General features: G+C 59.9%; 1 protein-coding gene across 1 annotated transcript in view; it reads right to left on the bottom strand.

The window, feature by feature from the left end:
* Positions 1-6689: 6689 nt before the first annotated feature.
* The window catches only part of LOC308278128 (fibrosin-1-like protein), a gene marked incomplete at both ends in the record, with an annotated part of 63755 nt that continues 47183 nt past the window's right edge, over positions 6690-23261 (bottom strand). The window contains 16 exons of the mRNA XM_080717753.1: positions 6690-7083; positions 7418-7585; positions 7989-8175; positions 8276-8359; positions 8493-8570; positions 12407-12536; positions 14007-14078; positions 14210-14239; positions 14333-14401; positions 15369-15464; positions 15562-15612; positions 16144-16379; positions 16549-16617; positions 17114-17334; positions 17456-17777; positions 18185-18230. Of these exons, the coding sequence (XP_080573879.1) occupies positions 6690-7083; positions 7418-7585; positions 7989-8175; positions 8276-8359; positions 8493-8570; positions 12407-12536; positions 14007-14078; positions 14210-14239; positions 14333-14401; positions 15369-15464; positions 15562-15612; positions 16144-16379; positions 16549-16617; positions 17114-17334; positions 17456-17777; positions 18185-18230 (2253 nt within the window). The remainder of the gene's footprint in view (positions 7084-7417; positions 7586-7988; positions 8176-8275; positions 8360-8492; positions 8571-12406; positions 12537-14006; positions 14079-14209; positions 14240-14332; positions 14402-15368; positions 15465-15561; positions 15613-16143; positions 16380-16548; positions 16618-17113; positions 17335-17455; positions 17778-18184; positions 18231-23261) is intronic.

Below are 23261 nucleotides of genomic sequence, written 5' to 3'. Positions count from 1 at the left end.
GCTATACCCCTGGCCCTATTTTATTTTATTTTTTTACTTGGGAACAGAGTCTTGATAAGTTGCTGAGAGCCTCACTAAGTTCCTGAGGCTAATAACTTTGAACCTTCAGTCCTCCTGTCTTGGCCTCCCCAAGTACCGGGATCACAGGTGTGCACCACCAGCATGTCCGTATATCTGTGTGTATCTGTTGGGTGAGAGCGCTACCATGCCCTGTGGGGGATCTCCCAGCATCTCCTCCTCCACCTCAATCGTTTCGATCCCTCCGCTGGCTGAATCCAGTGGAAACCCAGAAGGGCAAAGAGCCCCTGTGCTGCTGCTGTCCTCGGCCTCGTGGGCGCAGAGCACGGGGATGAAGTGGGAGCTGCTGGAGTGCGGGAGCCCCACCATGGGGTGCGCGTGCACCATGGGTGCGCGTGGCTGGACCCCAAGGCTCCCCCTGGTTACGTGGAGCCTCCAGAAGCTGCAGTTGCCTGCGCAGCCTCAGCCTGGTGCTCCTGCAGCGCTTCTGGTGTGGACGCCTCAGGACACGTTGAGGGGAGTCGGAGGCTTGCGGTGCGCCCCACAGTGGCCCTGTCCCTATCCCTGGAGAGGCTGCACGCGGGGCTCGCGTCCTGCTCTGCATGTCTTCTGACTTTAGCCATTTCTTTTAGTGAACGAGCGAGGGCCTGTGCACTGTGGAGCCGAACCCAGACCGCAGAGAGGTGCACTCTGGATCCCAGCCAGTGGGAGGGACCCAGGAAAAGCTGCGCTCGCGGTCGTGTGTGCTCTGTCTGGGGCTCAGAATCTGCAGTAAGTGGCAGCATCTGTTGCCTGCTCTTGACGGGAGTTCCTTGAAGCTCAGGACAGAGTCTGATAGAACAAATCGACCAGGGGCTGGGAGTATGGCCCGGCTGTTGCACATGAATAAATACTACTGACTGGAACACGAAGTGTCTTCCCACACCCATCTGATTGTGCTCAATCAGAAAAGCACAAAAATCCATAGAAAACCTGGGGATCATGAAAAGTGGCCTCCAAAGGAGGCCTGTGTGGGAAAAGGACCAGGCTGCATAACCATCATCCCTGTTCTCAGGGAGAGGCTGGGCCAGGAGTTCCCATAGTAAGGGTGTAAAGTGTATTTGCCACCGTAGTAAGAATAACAAGTTGCTTGTTCTGAACTGAAAGGGCTTCCCTAAAGCAGGAGCAGGAACTCGGGACATGAGGCTGGCCATCCACTCTCCACACAGGGCGTGCGTGTGTGTGTGTGTGTGTGTGTGTGTGTGTGTGTGTGTGTGTTACTGGGGATTAAATCCAGGGACATTCTACCTCTGACATACTAATCAGCCTTTTAATTAATTTATTTATTGAGGGGATGTTTTACCTCTGAACTATACCCCCAGCCCTATTTTATTTTTTATTTTGAACCAGGGCTCCTCTAGGTTAATGAGAGTCTCAGGACTTGGTGAGATTGTCCTCAAACCACCTGTAATCCTCCTCCCAAGGACAGATGTGCGCCACCACGCCTGGCTTATTTCTTTCCTTCCTTCCTTTCTTTCTCTCTTTTGATGGTGATACTGGGGTTCCTGGAAACCCTTCTACCTCTCTGGACTACACTCCCAGACCTACTATATATATATGGTACTGGGGGTGGAACCCAGAGGCTTTCTACCTCCAGGCTATACTCCCAGACCTTTTTAAATATTTTATTTGGAAACAGGGTCTCACTAAGTTGCTGAGAGCCTCACTAAGTAGCTGAGGCTGGCTTCAAACCCATGTGATCCTCCTGTCTCAGCCTCCCAAGTGTGGGGATTACAAGCGTGTGCCACCACGCCCAGCTTTATATATATATTTTTTGGAAACAGAGTCTCTTAAGCCAGCAAGGCTGGTTTTGAACCAGCGTGATCCTCCTGTCTCTGCCTCCCAAGCGCGGGGATTACAAGTGTGTGCCACCACACTCAGCTTATTTCTTATTTTGAAACAGGGTCTCACTAGGTTTCTGTATAACCAGGCCTGACTTACACAGAGGTGGGTTGTTTTTTTTTTTTAGTGCTGGGGAGGGAACCAAGGGGGCATTCTATCTCTGAGCTACACCCCCAGTCCTATATTTTAGTCTTTATTTTGAAACAGGGACTCACTAAGTAGCTGAGGCTATCTGCAAACTGGAATCCTCCTGTCTCAGCCTCCCAGATGCTGTGTTTATAATCATATGCCACCATGCTTGGCTCCACACAGAGCTTTTAAAGAGCAAATGTTGCCAAGCATGGTGGCGCACGCTTGTAATCCCCATGCTTGGGAGGCTGAGACAGGAGGATTGCAGAGGTTCAAAGCCAGCCTCAGTTACTTAGTGAGGCTCTCAGCAACTTAGTGAGAACCTGTTTCCAAATAAAGTATAAGATAGGTCTGGGAATATAGCCTGGGGGTAGAAAGCCCCTGGGTTCCACCCCCCCCAGTACCACACACACACACACACACACACACACACACACACACAAGCAAATGTTGGCAGCTGGGCATGGTGGCACATGCCTGTAATCTCAGTAGTTGGGAGGCTGAAGCAGGAGGATTGTCCATTCGAGAACAGCCTCAGCAACTTAGACACTCAGTAACCTAGCAAGACTCTATTTAAAAAAAAAGCCGGGCATGGTGGCGCAGGCTTGTAATCCCCGCGCTTGGGAGGCGGAGACAGGAGGATCGTACAAGTTCGAAGCCAGCCGCGCTGGCTTAAGAGACCCTGTTTCTAAATAAAAAGTATAAAATAGGTCTGGGAGTGTAGCCCGGAGGTAGGGCTTCCAGGAACCCCCGTACCACCAAAAAAGGGGAGGGGCTTGGGGTATGGCTCAGAGATAGAACACCCACCTCCAGTACTAAAACAAAGAAACAAAAAATACAAAAAGCAAATGTGGGGCTCTCCATGGCCTGTGATCCCTAGGGTCACTAGGGCAGAGGCAGCTCCTGGCCCTAACCCTTCCCTGTCTGCTCTCTCTAGCCCGCCTGCCCCGGCGCTGGTTGCCCTCGGCAGGAATGCGCTTCCCCAGAGCTCACATGGCTCCCTCTCACATTCCACAAGCCGTCCCTGAAGTGCCCTCCTCCAGCGGACATTCTCCACACCTCCTACCTTCATATTTACTCTGTCTTCTCATTTGCTCTGTCTCACTTGTTCTGTGAAGTCAGGCACACATGCCAAGCATTTCCGACAGTATTCCTTGCAAAGTGCCCTCAGTGGAAGAGACTAGTTCAAGTGCCAGCAACTCCAAGGGTGGCCACTGGGTGGCGCTGTGGCCTCGGGCAAGGAGTGTTTATGTCCGCCACAGTCCACGCTCCCCTGCAACTCCAAGGACGGCCACTGGGTGGCGCTGTGGTCGTGTGTGTGTGTGTGTGTGTGTGTGTGTGTGTGTGAGAGAGAGAGAGAGAGAGAGAGAGAGGAGAGAGAAAGAAAGAGAGAGAGAGAGAGAGAGAGAGAGGAGAGAGAGGAGAGAAAGTGTGTTAGTTTATGTTGGCCACAGTCCATGTCCTGAGTGAGGCTCCACCATGCCTGCAGCCCTGCCTGAGCTCAGCCCTGGATGCCTGGGAATCCCCAGACTGCTGCCAACTGTGGGAGGTGTGCCTTGCTGCTGGGGAAAGCCAATCTGTGATTTTCCTAACTTGGAGGAAAGATAAATTGCATTTCCTTCTGTGGTCATCACATGGAATTTTTAAAAGTCCTGGTAAAGCTGGGCATGGTGGCACACGCCTGTACTCCAAATACTTGGGAGGTTGAGGCAAGAGGATTGCAGGTTTGAGACTAGCTTCAGCAATTTATGGAGACTCAGCAACTTAGTGAGTTCCTGTATTTATTTATTTATTTATTATTGCAGAATATATTGGGGGTGAAACGCAGGGGCATTCTACCTCTGAGCTACACACCCAGCCCTATTTTTTATTCTTTATTTTGAAACAGTGTCTCATTGAGTTACAAAGGGCCTCACTAAATAGCTGAGGCTGTCTCAGCCCAGCTGAGACAGTTTTAAAACAAAAACGGAAATTGGGCCTGGGATATAGCTTGGAGGTTCAATCCCTGGGTTCAATTCCCAGTGCCACATACACACAGGCAAAGTGCATTGCGCTCTCTTCCATACGTATCCCTGGCCTGGGTGCAATCTTCTTTGAGCCTGTGTCAGCTATGATTTGCCTGGTGCACAAAATGCCTCTCAGCAATGCTGGCTGTGCTAGAGTGGCCATATTTACAGAGAGCTCCTGGACTCCCGCAGCCGCCAGCTCCAGCGGACTTGTTGAGACGGCTCCCCTCAGCTCTGTGCTCACCAGGTGAGCCACACACAACTCTGCTCAGACCTCTGCTCCTGTGCAGCTTCTGATCCAGCTCAGTTAGCTCAGACTGTCTTCCTGGTAGATTGAAATTGCTTTTCTTCTCCTGCCAAGCTCAGCTGCCTGCTTGCAATGGGAATGTGCAAGTTTTTTTTTTTTGTTTTGTTTTGTTTTTTCTTTTTTGGTGGTACTGGGGTTCCTGGAAGCCCTTCTACCTCCGCGCTACACTCCCAGACCTATTTTTTAAATATATATTTTTATTTGGAAACAGGGTCTCTTAAGCCAGTGCGGCTGGCTTCGAACCTGCGCGATCCTCCTCTCTCTGCCTCCCAAGAGCGGGGATTACAAGCGTGCACCACCACGCCGGGCAAGTTTTTAATCTTGACAGAATGTTTTGAGGCAAGAGCTGCCGGCAGTCCTCCCTGGAGCCATGAGTTGGCAGTCCTCCGGGGCAGGATGTGGGGCTGCCCTCACCTGCCGTGCTCCTGCAGGAGGCTGGACAGTGCAGGGACCTGGGCTCTGATCACCAGTTCCCACTTGGCCCCTACTGTTCTGGTCCCACACCTGGTGGTGCTGCGGGTCTGTCCACCCAGGGCATGTCCCGGTGAGCAGGCACAGTGATGGCCAGGTGTTGCTGCAAACAAACCCAGCCTCTGTGCCCCTTGAGGAGGCTCATGGGGTCTGGCCAATGGGGCCCAAGGGACTGAGGCCTGGACAATAGGGTTCAGGGGCCTGGTTAATGGAGTTCTCAGAGGGCCAAGCCCCAGGCTGTTGGGCTCAGGCAGGGTCTGGTGCAGCAGGTGGGGCTCTGGGGGCCAGAGTCTTGTCTCTGAGGTGCATATATGGTGCAGGCTGCAGGACAGGGCCTGGGCTCTGAGATCCACAGGGCACAGACTGCTGGGCTCAGGGTGAAGCTGGGCCGGGCCTGGCCTCTGAGATCTGGGGGCCGGGATCCTGGTCTCTGGGCCCCCCAGGGCTTCTTGTGCCCGCTGCAGTCCTCCCACGAGCGGGCACAGGCCAAAGGGCCTGTCCCTGGAGGCAGCACCAGTGCTCCCCTGAAGGAGCGGGCGTTGGGGGAGAGGCAGCCTCGGGAGGGTGGTGGGAGCCGGGCATCACACCTCTGCCCACGGAGGGAACACAGGCGCTGCAGGACCGCCACACAAGACACTGGGCCAGGTCGCATCCAAAATCAAGGCTGTATTTATCTTCATTGTTTGACATGAAACAATGTTTAAAGTAACCGGAGTCTGCACTGGGAAAGCGGATCTGAAAATGAGAACTTAACAAGCAGACACTGAGGTGGCCACATGGACAGGCCCAGAAGCCCAGGGGACACAAGGTGGCACCAGGAAAACGTAAAAGACGAGCAGACAGCGGCAGATGCTCAGGTGGAGGGAGCAGAATCAAAGCCAACCAGAGGAGGGCGGGCGGGCGGCTGCTCGCTGACCAGCCGCCTCTTTACTCTAGTGACCACCGATCTGGCCGGGTTCCGGAGCACTGCACAATGAGCATGAGGGTCCACAGGTTTGTACTTAGGGCCAGAGCCAACCAGTCCTGAAGCCCACCAAGGGCCGGGAGCAGGAGCAGCCAGGAGTGTGGCCCTCTCAGAGGGCGCTGCCTGGGGACCAGCGCCCCCGCAGGCCGCCTCAGGCCCCCCGCAGGCCGCCTCAGGAGCTGGCGCAGCTCGGAGGTCTTCCCACAGCGACAGACAGCGGAGTCTGGGAGGTCCTGGGAGCTGGGAGCACTTGCATAGTTGAAGGGTAGTGGCCGCAGTTGCACTTCCAAGCACGGTTACAACTGACAGCCTGTCAGCGAGTTCTTTCTTCCTTTCCTTTCTTCTTTCTTTCTTTCTTTCTTTCTTTCTTTCTTTCTTTCTTTCTTTCTTTCTTTCTTTCTTGTGAACATTTTAAACAAATAACCAGAGGGGTTTCTGGAAACTTTTTATAAAGACTACCCAGATTAAGAATTTAATTTCTTATATTTATATTAACAGACTACTTACACTTAAAAAAAAAACAAAAAAGAAATCATCTTATACTTCTGCATAATAGAATAAGGCAAAAACAAAGTCTTATACATTATTATTAATTATTATTTTAATATATATCTGTAACTTCGGTTCCAAGTGCCAAGGGCTGGCCAGGGCCGCCCGAAGGAAGCCTCACAGTGCGCTGGACTAAAAGACCGTTTTCTCTCCATAAATAAGACAAAGGAGCCCTGGGGCAGAGAGGGATCTGAGGCCAGTGAATCGCAAATCCCAACGAAAACTTCTTTTTTGGTTCTTTTAAACGTTTAAAGAAGCACAAAATTAAGAAAAATACAAAACCATTAAAAATGCTTCTCACCTGTGGGAAAAAGGTACAAAGTTGCGCTGTCCCCGGCCCGGTCTCGGGCGCCCATGGCCCAGGCTACCGCGCCTCCACCTGCTGCGGGTTGCAGCTGCGCTCGCCTGGGCGGGGACAGGGGCAGGGGTCTGGGCAGGGGTCGGGGCGGGGACCAGGGTCGGGGCAGGGGTCAGCAGTGGCGGGGGGCGGGGGGCGCGCCCGGGGTGGCCCGAGGCGCGTGCAGTGCAGGCCCAGCAGGTCGCCCTCGCCGCGCTCCTCCTTGACCCCCGCGCTGCCCCGCGGGCCCCGGCGCAGGCTGTCGCCCAGGGCTGCCTGGCTGCAGGGCGATGGGGGGCGCGCGGCCCGCGCAGCGCCGTCCTCCACCCCGGGCTCGGCCTGGTGCTCGGCGGGGGCGCCCTGGCTGTGCCGCAGGAGGCTGCCCAGGGGGCTCCGCAGGCCCGCCTTCTCCACCAGGACTCTGGGGACAGGACGGACGGGTCAGCGCCGTGCAAGCAGCCGCCTGGCCACCACCCTGGTCTCAAGGGAGCCGCTGGCGGGCTTCCCTGGGGCAGCCACAGCTCCCAGGGGCCTGCTTCAGGGCTTCACCCTTGGGGCCCCACTGGGTGGCCCCACCTGGAATTCCTTCCTCAACCCCACCCCCCGCAGACTGCAGCCCCAAGCCCACCAGCCGGAGGTTTGCCCATTGCTGTCCACTTCACCTCTGCCCCCAAGGCTAGCAGCTGCCCAGGAGGGGCCCCAGGGACCGTGGCCTGAGCAGGGGGCAGGGCCCACAGCTACACACTGACCCTCACAGATGCCCAGGAGCCCCACGGCCCTCAGAGCTGGAGGAGCACCGCAGGACCATACAATGACCAGGTCCAGGCAGATCCAGAGACACCGTGGCCGCGCCCTCCTGAACTGCTGGGCACACGTGGCCCCTCGAGAGCTGCGCAGCGCTCCCACAAGGTGCCCCCTCAGCACTGGGACAAGCAGTGGAGGGGGAGGGCGTCCGCCAGGGGACAGCACATGGCCTGCCAGGCCTGGGGCAGGCCGTGTCCACTCTGCACTGTCCACAGCTCTGGGCTCCAGTGCAGGCTCGAGCCAAAGCCACACCCCACCAGAGCCCCGCTATTTACATACACTTCTGTGGTGCTGGCGATGGAACCAGGCCTCTGGGTGTTGTAGGGAAGGGCTCTGCGCTGAGCTCGCTGCGTCTGCTTCCCCGCCCCAGAGCCCCATGCGGTCCACAAGGCTGGGCAGCTCCAGGACCAGCTCCCCCTGCCCAGCAGCGGGTCCCTCCTGCCTCTACCCAGCCCCCACAGGGGATTTCAGACCAAAGGAAGCAAGGGGAGAAGGGGAGGGAGGAGGCCAAGGTCCACTCACCGCTCCCGCTCCTCCTGGCCCTCGCCTGGTTCCCGGTCATGGTTGGTCAGGGCTGAGACCCGCTCCAAGTCCAAAGACTTGGGCCACGGGGGTGGCACCCGGTGCAGCCGGCTCCAGGCCTCATGGGGGCTGGGCAGGCCGTGCAGTGTGGAACCCTCCTTGGGGGCAAAGATGCTGCCCCCTGGGGCTGGGGGCAGAGGCAGGGGTGAGCCAGGGGCCTGCTTACCCACCACCCTGAATCCGCTGTGAGGAGAGCAGGCAGGGCACCCGGATGGCTGGTCACTTACTCAGAGCATGGCTGCCCAGACCTCCGAAGGCGTGGCTGCCCAAGCTTCCCAGGCCCCCAAAGGTGCTCGATCTGCTCAAAGGGTCTGCAGGGACAGGGGGCCTGCACAGCTCAGGGTGGGCTCCAGCCGCTGGCTGTCACCTCATGCCCCTGCTGGGGGTTTTGAGCCATCTCCCCACACTCGTGTCCCCCGGCCCCAAGGTCTGTACTGGCCTCACCTGTAAGGTGGCCGGTGGGCAGGAAGCTGCTATGATGGGCTGCCGGTCCAAACGGGCTGGTGGCAGGGTGGGTGGCACCTGGGGGGGAGAGTGGCCCAGTTAGCAGGCCCAGGAGTGCACTGGGGCTCCCGTCTGCAGCAGTGTTCAGGTTGGGGTGCCCCAGCTCCCTCTGGAAACCCCTACCTCCCACTCTCCCTTCTGGAGTGAAGGTGTCGTCCAGTCAGAGCGAGAGGGGGAGTTCAGTCTCTTCCCCAGACCTGGAGGGTGTGTGACTTGGGACTGCAACCATCCTGGGACCCCCAAGGGCTGGGGCAGCTGCTGCGTGCAGTGGAGCCCAGGGACAGAGGCCGTGACTGCAGTGGAGGTGAGGCCAAGACCCAATGTGAGAGCAGACTGGGCGGCCTGGGAAGCCGGTGCCCCACGGCTTAGACAGTGAAAGGCTGGTACTGGTTGGGGACCTGTGTGGCCATCGAACACGGTAGCGCCTTCTGTGGACTCCCTGGACATGGCCAGACCATGCAGGTGACCTCCACATCTACACTGGCACCCCACAAATGCAGGACCAAACGTAGGGAACAGCCAGGGCACAGGGTTGAGGTGCTACTGACGGGGGAATCCATACTGTGACTGGCAGGGGTCAAGCCTGTGCGGGTAGTGGGGGAGGCGGTACTTGATTCTGAAATACAGGGACCCCCACTGTGGGCGGCTGCAGGTCAGCTCCCTGCCATGGAGGTCAGAATCACAGAGGTCCAGTCTGCACTGAGCCCCAACATGAAAGCCAACGCCACACTTCTCAAGTGGACATAGATTACCCAGAGCTTGGAAATGTAGTGTGTCAGAGCAGAAAACCCAGGAGCCCAGGGCTTTAAAACAGAGCACACCACGGGTCAAGACACGCTGGAGGAGAGCAGGAAGACAGACTGATGACTCGCCCTCCTGACCTGAGTTAAAGAAAGGACAGCAAGGAGACAGTGCTGGGAAGAGCAAGCCCGGACAGGGACAGATCAAATTTGCTCCCTTTACAGTACTGCTGAGTCGATAAAAGTCTGGACAGGTCAGTGGAGTGTGTGTGTGTGCGTGCGTGCGCGCCGGTGTGTGTGTGTGTGCCCGTGTGTGTGTGTGTGTGTGCCCGTGTGTGTTTTGCTGGGATGGAACCCAGGAGCATTCTGCCTCTGAGCTACAACCCCCAAGTCCTTTTTTTGAAACAGGGTCTAAGTTGCAGACGGCCTCACTAAGTCGCTGAGGCTGGCTGCGAACCTGCAATCCTCCTGTCTCAGCCTCGCAACTACTAGGATTAAAGGTGGCGCCACCACGCCTGGCTCTAGGTGATCTGAGAGGGCATGTGCACTTCAGGCTGTGGGACAACTGTGCTGGCATACACAGTGCACCACGCTGACGTGCTGCTGGAAGGACAGCCCCGGCACTCGGGAGGCAGGGCCGGAGGCTGCGGCTCACAGACAGCCTCAGCTGCTTAGCGAGGCCCTTCACAACTCAGGGAGATCCTGTTTCAAAAACTAAAAAGACTAAAAAATGGGGCTAGGGGTGTAGCTCAGAGGTAGAATGCCCCTGGATTCCATCCCCAGTACCGCAAAAAAAAAAAAAAAAAAGAAAAGAAAAGAAAAGATTAAATTACCACAGTGAAGTCAAGAAGAAAGAAAACTTGAAGAGTCAGTCCTACAGTGAATTAAAAACCTTACAGTCAGATGGTGGCACACACTTGTAATCCCAGCATTCGGGAGGCGGAAACCGGAGGATTGTGGTTTGGGGACAGCCTCAGCTACTTAGCGAGACTCTTCGAAATTCAGTGAGACCCTGTTTCGAAAAATAAAAAAAGAAGCCAGGTGTGGTGGTTCACGCTTGTAATCCCCGAGCTTGGGAGGCCGAGACAGGAGGATCACACAGGTTTGAAGCCAGCCTCAGCTACTGAGTGAGGCTCTCAGCAACTTAGGTGAGACCCTGTTTCCAAATAAAGTATATTAAAAAAAAAAAAGCAGGGCTGGGAGTATAGCCCAGAGGTAGAAAGCCCCTGGGTTTCATCCCAAGTACCACCAAAAAATAAATAAATAAATAAATAAATAAATAAATAAGACTAAAAAATAGGCTGGGGTATAGCCCGGAGGTAGAATGCCCCTGGGTTCCATCCCCGGTACTGCAAAAAACAAAACAAAACAAAACAATAAAAACAACCTTACAGTCAGCCTAGTGTGGATCACAGGTTTGCAGCCAGCCTCGGCTACTTAATGAGGCTCTGTTTAAAAATAAAAGAAGGAAATAGACCTGGGGGTATAATGCAGAGATAGAAAGCCCCTGGGTTCCATTCCCAGGACCACAAAAAACAAATGGACAAACACACAATCACCGCACAGTCACAAACACAGGTGGTGCGGGGCCCTGAACCCTGGAGGCTCACTGGTATGGGAGCGCCCGCAAGGGCAGGCAGCCAGGGCCCCTCCACAGCTCAGCAAGAGGTTACGCGCTGAGGGCACCAGTGCCCCACAGGACGGGCCCCCAGAGGACATGCTGGACCTCGAGGCCAGGTGCCTGCAGCCGTGCTGGTGGAGTGCAGGGCAGAGGGCACTGGTGGGAATGGCGGCAGCCTTCCTCGCTGCAGACGCGGCTCTGCAGAGCCAGAGCCGACTGATAACGAGCCCTCTCAAAATCAGCAGACGCCCTGCTCTCTAGCAAAGACCGAGGAAGAAACAGAGTTCTTAAAGGAGCAAGAGACAGAGCGTGTAGGATAATTCTATAAATCCTAAGCAGACCTGTATGCCCTCTGCTCATTGTGGGAAGAAGTAACAGAAGTAATTCAAACCCACCCCAGAAAAACCCAGGCTTCTTGGGGGAGGCAAATTCTTGGGGCAGGCAAATTCAAGTTCACATGGAGACGCAAAGAGAAGCAGAGGTGTCCACAGCCATAGGCTGCAAACACCCAGGGAGAGCGGACAGGCCAGATGCAGGCCCAAGACCCCCATGAAACCCAGGCTCCAGGCTGGGCTGCCAGCCCAGGTGCCCACACTTGGCGTGCTGCTTGGTCCAGAGGTGAACAGACACACCTGCCTCAGCATCCACGCGCAACGTGGCAGGAGGTCACGGGGAGCAGCAGAGAAGGGAAGGGGCGCGGGAGGAGCTGTGCAGCCAGGGGCCCAGGAGCCAGCGGCTTTGGGGAGAGGCTCAGAACAGGACGCCTGTGTGCGTGCCTACGTGTGCACGCATGTGCGCACGCCCGCACAGGCACAGGTGGAGCTGCTGTCCTCAGAGTCCTGTGTGCAAGGCTGGCCCTCGGCAGGCCTCCGGGAACCTGGGCTTCAGAAGGTTCCCACCCTGCCCATGACTGGGAAGAAGGGCAGCCCTCCTTATCCACTGAGGTCTGTGCTGAGCACCTGCTTCTTCTAAGGAGCCTGGGAGTTGGGTGCATACCAGGCAAGATGCCCTAGGAAGCCCTGAGGCCAAGCCTCCTTGCCAGGGAGCAAAGTCCATCCTCCTGACTCCCGGGGACGCTGAGGCTCCGCCACACGGCCCTATGCCGTCTCCCCCTCCGCTGACCACTTTGGGCAGGTCACTCCACCAGACATCTGGGGACGATCAAGGCTAGAGGTCTCAGGCGCGGTTTCCCACACACCCCTTCCTGGGGCTGCCATGCCAAGAAAGGGAGGACAGGACCTGGAGCAGGAGGTCCCAGAGGGGAGGGAGTGCCCCTGGGCTGGACGCGCAGAAGGCACACACTTAATGGGACTTAAGTAGCCAGCACTGGGATTCCCATGGGACTCAGGCTGGCCTTGGCAAGGGTCTGGGGGCTGGGACCGGGCGTGGCTGTAAACAATGGCACTGGGGGCTTGGAGAACACTGTCCCGCTCCCACCACAGGACAGGTGGCCCTTCTTGTCCTGCCCAAGCCAAGCTGCTCCTCAGCCTTACCTGTGCTGGAGAAGAGGGGCCGGGCCAGGTCCTGTGGGTAGTGGAAACCCGAGAACACACCCGGGGCGGAGGGCCGACTGAGCAGGTCCAGCTTCAGGCCCACCTCCAGCTTGTGGGAGTCCAGCTGCATCTGCTGAGAGGACGGAGTGTGTGCGGGCTGCCGGCCAGGGCCCAGCTGACCGGAGGAGCACCTCTGCAGCCAGGACGTGGGCCCAGCTGACCGGAGGAGCGCCTCTGCAGCCAGGGCATGGGCTCGCAGCCCCAGGGCAGGGCCCAGCTGACCACGAGGAGCGCCTCTGCAGCCAGGGCAGGGCCCAGCTGACCACGAGGAGCGCCTCTGCAGCCAGGGCGCGGGCTCAGCTGACTGCAAGGAGAGCCTCTGCAGCCAGGGCACGGGCTCGCAGCCCCAGGGCAGGACCCAGCTGACCATGAGGAGCGCTTCTGCAGCCAGGGCACAGGCTTGCAGCCCCGGGGAGGCAGCCAGCAGCTCAGTGAGACTGTGCCAGCTTAGAACAGACAGGCGTGTGGCAAGTTACTACTGTGCGTTCACAGGCCTGGGGGTGTGTGCACCACTCACAGCCTCAGTGTGGATGCTGCCGGTTCATGGCAAATCCTTCTTCTGCACGTTGGTTTTATAAAATTCAGTTGAAAAAACATAGTCACACACTTAAGTTGTTCCAAATGTACTTGGGTTTTCCAATGTCAGAATTTAGTATTCATTTTAAAAGCCGAATTTACTAAAATTAAACAAAACTAAAGCTGGGTGGCACAATGTAATCCCAGTACTTAGAAGGCTGAGACAGGATAGCAGGTTTGAAACCAGCCTCAGCAACTCAGTGAGGCTTGCATCAACTTAGTAAGACCCTGTTTCCTTCCTTCTTTCCTTTTTTTGTGGTACTGGGGATGGAACCCCGGGGCCTTCTACCTCTGTGCTATAACCCCAGACCTATTTTATATATTTTTTGGAAATAGGGTCTCAGCCTCCCAAGTACTGGGATTACAGTGCGCCACCACGTCCAGCTGATGAGACCCTGTTTTCAAATAAAAAATAAAATATGGCTGGGGTTACCCAAGTTCAGAGGTAGAATGCCCCTGGGCTCAATTCCCAGCACCATAAACAAACAAACAAACACCGAGGCACTGCCTCACAGGCGTTGCCCCCCTGCAAGGGCTTCTTGGCCACACAGGCCACCCTGGACCACTGCCCACTGTAACACCTGACCTGGCTGTGGAGGAACCAAGCCCAGGGCACCTCAGATCCTTCTCAGGAGAGGACTGTGGCCTGCTCCACTTTGCCACAGTGAAATCCATGCTGTGGACAACGGCCCCAAGCTGGCCTGGGCCCATACTCTGTGGAGCATCTTGGACTTCTTGCTGTGCTCTGAGGAGCCCACCCATGCACGTGGAGGCGCTGTGCATCCAGGGTTGCGCACGCAGTGGGCTGTGGGCTGCCCTTGGCCACCAGCGCGCAGCGTGCAAACACAGACTCGCGCCTGGCCCCATGCTGGCCACGTCCGCCCCCAGGCAGTCCCAACCACAGCCCCTTGGCCTGCATGCGGGAGTCTTCACAATGGGGGCAGAACCCGCCCGCGGGCCTCACCTTCAGCTTCTGCTGGTGGCGGTGGATCTGCCAGGCGATCTGCACGTGCACTGCACACCACCTCCCCGGCTTCTGCGGCAGGACCAGTGCTCTCAGGGGCCTGTCTTCCCAGACCCCTGCTGTCACGGGCATCCCAGGGCCCCTCCCAGTGCAGGCCTGGGACATGCTGCCTGTTCCCTTCCTGCACGCACATGGGCACTCACCCTGACCGCTGTCCGGTACAGGTCAGACACCTGCAGTCGACAGAGCAGAGGAAGGGTGAGGCCCAACCTGCAGGAGAGTCCAGGGCTGGCGGCCAGCACCCAGCAGAGGCCAGTGACACCTACCCCAGGGGCCTTCTGCAGGAGCGTGTGCACAGCACTGGCCCGGCCCGTTATCTCCAGTAGGTTTGAAGTCTGCAGTGGATGGGAGAAAGTGTTAACACTGTGGAGGGAGGGGCCAGGACAGACCCCAGAGATCCCTGCCTGGCCCACTGACACCCAGGGGTGGCCTGGCTTCCCTCACAATGGCTGCCACACTCTCCCTGAGTCTAGGAATCCCACAATGGCAGAAGGTGAGTCTGATGCCTACGGTGGGGGCCACATGTGCACAGGCCCACTTAGGAGGGAGCCATGGAGCCTGTCCTCGGCCAGAGCCTGGGGCATTGACGTGTGATAGCACACGGGCAGCACTGTGGCCCAGCACCCCAGCCCTCTCTGCAGTGCTGCACCAGGCAGCCACACCCGGGGGCACAGCCTCCAGGCTATGGCTCCAACTGGGCACACCCTCCCTGGCCTCTGCTCTGATCTGAAAGGAGCCACGCCCCACCCTGAGGCAGGTGCCGCTGGCTCCAGGTCCTGGGACCCTGTCAGACAGACCTACCAACTTGGGCAGCTCCAGACTGTGAGAACTAGCCCTTGGTGTCAGGGTTGGCTGAACCTGGGGGACCCAAGGCGTGTCTACAGTATCTGAGGCCCAGAGGCGAGGCTTCAGGGCCACATTTGTGTCCCTCCTTGGTGGGCACAGTCACAAGCAAGAAGGGACCATGAGGTGCCTGTTTGCCTGGGGACAGAATCAAAGGGCCCCGGCCTGGGCTGAGGCACCTCCAGGCCTCCTGCGCCCCGGGCTGGCTGCAGACCACACGGGGGCTGCTGCTAGGGGTTGGGTTATTCTCTGTCAAGTCCGAAGCTGCCCGAGAGACCGAGCATTCCTGGCACACTCCTCTCTGAGGCTGCCACCTGCTCCCTGGGACGTTTCCAGCCCAGAGCCCTGGCCTCGGATATGGCTGTGGGGACTGCAGAATGTGAACCAGACCCAGGTTGCAAGGCGAGAGCGGCTCTCGCCCTCCCTGGCCGCCCCAACCATCTGCCCCCACAGCTGTACCTTGGGCTGAAAAGCACCCTGCAGCGACCCAAAGGGTCCAGGGTGTGTGAGCAGGGTGGGCAGTCCTGGGACGGCAGGAGAGAAGGGCGGGAAGAGCTGCAGGAGAAAGAGTGCTGGCCAGGAGGCCCTCCAGTGCCCTGCAGGCCAGCACAGGTGCCGCCCGCCCGCCCGCCCGGCGGAAGGACCCACTCACGCTGGAATGTCGGAAGTAGGGGCTGTCCAGCCTGGGCGAGAGCTTGTCAAACTGCAAGAAAAGGAGCAGAGGTGAGCGCTTCTGCACTGGCCCATGCCTCAGGGGTCCTCGCCCGCCCTCCCGCCAGGCGGGGCAGTGGCCAGCACTGGCGCCATGCCATGAGCTCCGCTGTGTGGGACACAGGCTGGCAGAGGCCCCTCTCTGGCTCCTGATAACTAAGCAGTCTGTCTGTACCCAGCTGAAGACCCAGGAGGGGGTGGCTGGGCTGGAGCCAGCAAGCCCCAGGGGGTCACCATAGGGCATGCCCAATCTGCTGACAGGAGTGCCGTCGCCAGGGCATCGGGAGGCAGAGGCCTGGGGCGGGTGTGTGGGGAGGGGCTGTGCAGGTCCTGGCCCCGCTTGTTGGGGCCTCCTGCTGCAGACGCTGAGGACCCAGGGCGGCCCTCACAGTGGGAAGGGGACGTCCCCGCTGCGCGAGCAGGCCCCACAGAAGGCCTTTTCCACGACCTGCATGGGTGCGTGCGAGCATCTGCGTGTGCCTGTGCCTGCCCTGCCCGCCCTGCCGCATGCGGGCCTACGCACCAGCGGGGGTGCGGCCGGCGACATGAGCGGCGTCGCGGGCGACCCCGAGAAGGGGGCGAACGTGTGTTGGTGCTGGTGTGTGTGCTGGTGTGTGTGTTGGTGTGTGTGCTGGTGCGTGTGCTGGTGCTGATGGAACTCGGCCCGCAGCAGAGCCCCCCGGCCCAGGGAGGCGCCAGGCCGCTCGGCGCTCTGCACCAGAAACCGCGTGTTCAGCTCTTGCCTGAGCAGCTCGTGATCTACAAGAGAAAAAGAGAGAGAGACAGAGAGGCAGGTCGGCCGCGGGCTCCCGCGGGGCGCGGTGGATAGTCACCTGGCACTCCCGGTTTCGGCAGGCCAAGCCGTGGTGGCCGCTCGCTAGCTGCGGGCCCAGGGGTGGAGGTAAGAGAGGAGCCTGTGACCAAGTACCAATCAGAATCCCCGAATGAGGCTGGCAATACATGATTGGCTGGTTGAATGAGATCAACAGGCTGGCATCTAGAGGCAAGAGAGAAGATGGTGAGCCCCTGCCTGCACGGCTGGCCCCTCTGCTTCCAGGCATGGCTCTCCAGGAAGGCTCCAGTGCCTCCCGGGCCTGTGTCCCCGTCCCCCATGGGACACCGGGCTGCCCCAGCTCGTGTGGGGCACTCCATCTCAGATTGCCTCGGGAAGCCGGAAGAAGCTCCAGGGCTGGGAGCCAGGACAGGAGAGATTGGCCGGGGCTCTGTCACTTAGAACCCTCTGGCCCCCAACCTCAGGGCTGTCAGTAACCACCATTCAGCTAGAGGGAGGCGGGAGGCACTGCCTTTCAGCCTGCCCCACCAGAGGTGGCCAGGGCTCCCAATGGAGCAGGCCAATGGGAATCCTAGGGGAAGGCCAGGCTCCTGGGGTTGGCCAAGCTGTGTGCCCTTCCCTGGAGAGCAGCCTCCCCCACCTGTCTTGCCCTGCCCTGGGGGATCATGCCTGAGAGGGGACCCCTGGGCCCCACACCTACCGGTGGGGTGTCCTGGGATGACCAGGCTGCTGGCAGGCAGCGCCGGGGACGGGGGCAGTGTTGGGGGGCTGGCAAACATGGCCGCCGCGTGGTGCTGGTGCTGCGCCTGGGACTGGAGCGCCAGGTGTGAGGTAGAGAGGTGGGGGCTTGGCCCGTGAGGCCACACTGAGACGTGCTTTGCCAGGCCCAGGGGGGCACCGCTGCCCACGCTGCTGCTCCTGCTGGGGACACCAGGCTCAGTGTGGCCTGCAGCTCCGCCCAGGCGGGACCCTCCCAGGCCTCAAGGCGCCACCCCATGGGCTTACAGGCCACACCCAGAGGCTGGCCCTGCCTCCGCCCCACCTGAGGCCGTGCGGGTGCAGGCCGCTGGGCGCCGCCTGGCCAGGGCCAGGACCGGTGAAGGAGCCCAGGGACGGAGGCACGTGTGCTGGGAGCAGGCTGTGTGGCTGCGGGGGTGCGGAGAGTGGCTGCGGGGCGTGGCGGGGTGCCGCAGGGGCTTCCCTCTTCACCAGGGAGCTGGCCCGGGCACCACACGGTGGTCCTGAGGACGTAGCGGTGGCTGTGGGCAGGAAGGGCTCGGTGCTGAGCTCGCGGCTGCGCTCCAGGCCCGACACCTTGGGCACAGCCCCAGGCTTTGCCTCAGACTTCTCACCAGGCGTGGGGGCTGTGGAGAGAGGGCAGGTGTGTGCCGTGGCTACTCGCATGTGCCCAAAGACCACCACTGCAAACCCACGATTCTGGCCCACTGGTGCTCTTGGCAACCTACCAAGCAAGGGTCCTGTGGTCATGCCCATTTACAGCAGAGAAATAGGCCCGAGGCCACAGACAGGGTGCTCAGTGGGCCCCTTTCTACGCCCCAGGAGAGGAGCTCCCTCCCACAGGAGCGCGCACCGTTTCACAGCTGAGACCAAGCCACTCAGGGACAGGGTGCCCTGCCTGCTCCGCTGCGCCCTTGACGGGCACGGCCCCCCTCAGAAGTCCAGGCGCTCCACACAGCACCTCCAGCTCACTCCTCCTGGACCACCTGCCCTGAGGTCTGCCCCGAGGGAGCTGAGCTGAGGGTGCACTCACCTTTATCAGCTGCTGGCAAAAAGAGGTTCTCGGAGCCCACTGAGGCCTGGGAAGAGAGGACAGGCTCAGAGGGAGAGGCTGTGGGGAGGACACACTTCCAGCTGGAGAGTGACCTGCTTGATCAGGGGGCAAATGTGGGGGAGAGATGGGACTGGAGCCCCAGAGACCTGGTTAAACTCTCCCATTTTAAGTTTTTACAGAGAAGAATAAATCCGGTTATCACTTATCTAATTCAAATGCAATGATAACCAAATAAAAATTCGAGCAGACTCTGCAGCCACCATGGGGAGTAGCTGGGTTGGGCCTGCTTCAGGGTGCGTGTGTGGTGGTGTAGGGCCCAGGGCATGGGGACCATCTCTGCACAGCTCAGGGCCAAGGCAGGAAGGACAGCCTCGCCCAGGGAAACTGGCCCTGCAGGCGCTGTTCTCCCCACTGCGGTCCTGGCCACCCAGCCCGACAAGTCTAGTGCTGGGGCCACTGGCCCTGCTATGTGAGTGGTCTTCCATGAATCCTCTGCCCAGCCCCACCTGAGGGAGGAGACTCCTGTCCTGTCCAAGGCCCAGCCAGAGATGGGGTGCAGCAGAGCGGGGCCTCTGGGACCAGGCCCTGGCCCAACTGTCCACGGGCTAAGGACATCCCAGTGCCCATCAACAGGTAAGGGGTGGGCACACACAGCATGGGCAGGCTCCAGCCAGGCGCTGGCACCAGAGCATGCGTCAGGAGATCCCTGCACTGAAGCTCCACGACCCAACCAGGACAATGGCGGCAGAATGTGCTGGGCACCGTCCCACATCTGTGAAAACGCTCAAGCTGTGCCCTTTGAACAGGGGCATCATGTGTGTTTATAAATGACAGCACAGAGACCAACAGAGACGGTGCTAAAGCACGAAGATACAAGGCAGATCTCCGCACAGGTGACACCTCGGTGCAGGCAGCGGTTCTGGGAGCCAGCTTCTTAGAATAAGGGAAAACAAGGTCCCGTCACGCCCACCCCGTCACAACCACCCCAGCTGACTGCGGATGCCAACGTGGAAAGCAACCCTCCAGGTGGGCGGCAGAACGCAGGGTGGAGGACAGAGCTTTCCACGCACACCCCCAGGGCGGCACCACACGGAAGAGGCAGAGGCAGAGACCTCAGCCCCACATGACCCAGGAGCCAAGCCCAGGAGGCCCCCCTCACAGGCTGAAGCTGCAGAGGGCTCCTGCAGGGGCACCCCAGCCACCCTGAGGAGAGGGGGGCAGCAGAGCCTGAACTGGCCACAAAGGCGGAGGGGTCCTGGCTCCAGGGTGGGAAACAAGGGCCTGCTCCCACCTCTGGCTGACCAGGAAGCCCAGAACTCCCAAAGGAGCTGAGAGGGCGGGGCGGGCAGGCCGGGACAGAGCCTGCCAGGCCACCACACAACTCTCCTGGTGAGAGGCCTCTGCTCCCAGCGACTGAGCAGCTGTCCTGGCCTTGCAGGCAGCTCGTCCTATGGGGCGCCCAGCGTGGTGAGGAGTCCACCTGGCAAGAGGAGCTGCAGCCTGGTCACCAGACAGACAGACTCACACCATGAACAACACACACACCCACACCACCCACATGATCTCAGCCAGGCAGCAAAAGACAGCTACTTGGGCAAGGAGGGCTTCTGCCTCCTACCCAACTGGGACAGCCAGGCCCTTTGAGGGTCCCCTGGTCGCTGGCAGCTCCCCGGTGGCCCGTGTGCTGCACTGCTCCCCTCCCCCCAAGCATCTGCCTTGGAGCTGGGTTACTTGAGGGCGATCCAGGTGCCCCCACGCTGAGAGTCCTTAAGGCCAGGGGCACGTGGCTTCCCTGCTTGCTCCGCAAGACGGCATCCCAAGTGTGGGGCCCCAGGGGCTGGCTCTGCAGCTCTGCCCATCCTCCTGCTGTTGGAGACTTGGACTGAGCGACCATCCCAAGGTCTGCTCCAAACAGGGCTCAAAACCAACCGAGGACCCTGAGCCACATGGCCCATGATTAACAGGAGGCGCCGGGGCGTGTCCCTGGAGGAAAGAGAGAGACAAGGACAGCCACAGAGGGAGGGGTCACTCGCTGCTGCTGCCTGGGGACAGAGACGGCCGGCCAGGGCCGAGCACAGGCTCTGCAGCAGGTCTTCAGCGTCCACACCATGCACTCCCCCGGGCTGGTCTAGGTCCCTCCAGGCCGGGCCGGTGGTCTGCTGATGCTTCTCAGGACAGAGATGCGCGGGGGGGGGGGGAGTAGGAACCGGTGCTGCCAAGGGGCATGCTTCAGCCCCATCTTTCACCCTTCTGCCAGGACTCCCAAAGCCCCTATGTTTCCTGGACCATAGGCCCCAGTTGGGCCTCCCGTGGTCACCCCCACTCTGCCTGGGCAGCAGCCCCTGTCTTCATGGTGACCATCTAGGTTGGCTCCAGTGCTTATAAAATTCTTCACAATAGCCCAGCGTCTCTAAAACCAGGTCAGAACAAGTTGCCCTCAACTGCAAACATTCCAGGGCTTAGCCCGCCTCAGATGAAACTTCTCCCAGCCACTCCCCACAACTCCAAGGCTGTGTGACCCCTGATGGCACCCAGGACTGTGTGCTTGCTCTCCCTGACTCCAGTCTGTGGGCACCTGCCCCTTCCATCCTCCTTGCCGTGGGCCTGCTGGTCAGCCTCCTCTGTGGCCCAGGCAGCGGCCCTTAGGGCCAGGAGGAGGATGCGGTGCGCCAGTGGTGTCGGCTACCTGGCCAGCTTCCTGCCGACAAGCCCCTAGATCCCAGTGCCCTCCTCTAGTGAGGCCCGAGGTCTGGGCTGTCTGGCTGCCACTGACAGGCCCTCTGGGCTGCCGGGCACAGCGCCCACTGCACAAGGGGCTCATGAGACTTTGGTGGGCGGCAGATGAATGACAGAGCCAGGCTACCACTGCTGCTGGCAGGAGGTAGTGGGGCAGGCAGAAAAGGAGCCCTGCAGCCGCCACCTACATACAGCCAATCCAAAGGCAGCCCCGAAGCCAGGCAAGGGGAGGTGGCTTGAGCCCCAGGACCCCACCTCCTCCAAGGGGCATCAGCCAGGCCACGATGTGCAGGTGCCACCAGGCCGCAGTGCTCACCCTGGTGCGGTGCCTGGGGTTGGGAGGAGCTGCTGCTCCAAGGCTCTGCACCCCTCCTGGGGAGGAACAAGCACTCTTGGGGTCAGCTCAGCTTCCCAGGCTGGATGGAGGTAGTAGGGGGAAAGTCAGCCATGCACTCCCTCCCTATCCTGGGGACCGACCCCCCCCCCCAGCTCTACTTCAGCAGGAAAGTGTGCTCGGGAAAGTCCAAGTGGACAGCCCAGGAAACCCTGGTCCTGCTTCCACTGCAGACAGGGGTCTGGATTCCCGCTGGTGTGGCCACGCCCATCCAGGAGGGCTCCTGGCTGACAGGAGGAGCCCGGAGATCTCTAGAGGCATGGCACAGGTTCCAGCGCCCTTCCGACGGAGGGCTGGCTCCACTCCGAGCCCTCAGCGCCCTCCCTTCTACCAGAACTTGGGAGCTGGCTCGCTGGCCCGTCCAAGGTGGGTGGGCGGCCCGGAGCGGCCACCAGACCCGCCGAGCAACTTTCTTGGGCGGGCATTATCTACTGGGATGTGACCCGGCCGGGCGCAGAGCGGGGTGCGGGTGGGCGGGGGTCAGGGCCGAGGCGCAAGTCCAGCAGGGAAGGTGCCAGGCGGGCACGCCCCCGGCCCCAAGTACACAATCCCGGCTGCAAGCGCTTTGTCTGCGAGACCGGACCCCGCGGGGCGGCCTCGGACCGAGCCCGGCGCAGCCTTCACCGCCGCGCCCCGCCCCAGACAAAGAGCTCAACTCCGCAGGTGGGCAGGCGCGGGGCGCAGACAATGGCGCGCCCCCGGCCAGCTGGCCTGGGACCTCGCCCGGCCGCAGGGGTCGCGGCCCGGCCGCCCCGGGAGACTCCTCGGCCCCTCGGTGCCCAACGTCCCGGCCCCGAGTCCGGCTTCCGCGTCCCGGGCGCGCACTGACCTCGGGCCCAGGTCCCTCCGCGCCGCGCCGCGGCCGGTGCAGGCGCTCGGCCGGGAGCGCGTGTCCACCGCGCGGGCTCTGGGCGCGGGGCCGGCGCGGGCGGGGGCGGGGCGGGGGCGGGGCGTGGGCAGCCCCGACTAATCCAGCCCCGAGGCGTGGATCTGCCCGCCGCGCCGGCCCACCTAGTGCGACCCATCCCGGGCGCACACGCGAAGCGACATCAGCAAGGAGCGTCTGTGTACCCGGGAGCCTCACCGCACAAGTTAGGACAGTTGAGGCTTACAGAGGGGAAACTGAGTCAGACAGAAGCGAGGTCACTGCACAGTTCAGGAGGTGGAGCTCGAAGGGCCGACAGAACCTCGTCTGGGACCTTGGCGGTCAGTCGTACCAAACCAGCAGCAAAGTCTTAGCCCGCTCCAAGAAAGAGAGGCAGAATGCACCTACCCCCCGCAGAGGCTTGGCACCAGGTGGCTGGCTTCTGAATTCGGGTCCAGGCTGAACCATGGCCCCGCGTGAGGGCTCAGTGCTACCGAGGCACACAAGGGCCCTCCCAGCCCAGTGTCAAGGCAGGTGGAATTCCCATTGCTGGGAAGGAATCCAGGCAGGGAGGGTGAGAGGCTGCTGGAGAGAGGACAGCCCCTCCAGGCTGCTGGTGGCTGAGCTGCCCAGGAGGCCAACACTGTTGCAAGGCCTGGTCCAGTGGGTGGTGCAGGATGGACAGCAAACTAGCTCCAGGGTGCAGGGCACATAACTGCAGGCTGCGCCACCATCTTTTTCAAAAGGTGGCTGAGCTGGGGGGGGGGGTGCACGCTTGTAATTCTAGTACTTGGGAGGCTGAGCCAGGAGGATTGCAGTTTTGTGGTCAGCCTCAGCTACTTAGTGAGACCCTGTTTCAAAATATAGAATAATAATAAAAAAACAGGGCTGGGAGTGTAGCTCAGAGGTAGAATGGACCTGGGTTCAATCCCCAGTACTGCAAAAGAAAAAAAAAAGTGGCTGGCTATGCACAAACACGGTGCTTGCACACACACAGGGCTCCAGGGTCAGAAGCAGCCCGCATAATGCCTGGCGGGGCTGTAGCACTTTCGGTCCATCTC

This window comes from Muscardinus avellanarius, assembly GCF_963383645.1.
Source record: "Muscardinus avellanarius genome assembly, chromosome: 21".
Taxonomy (NCBI): Eukaryota; Metazoa; Chordata; class Mammalia; order Rodentia; family Gliridae; genus Muscardinus; species Muscardinus avellanarius.
Note: the sequence above shows the minus strand (reverse complement) of the source record. Positions and strands in the feature narration are given on the sequence as shown.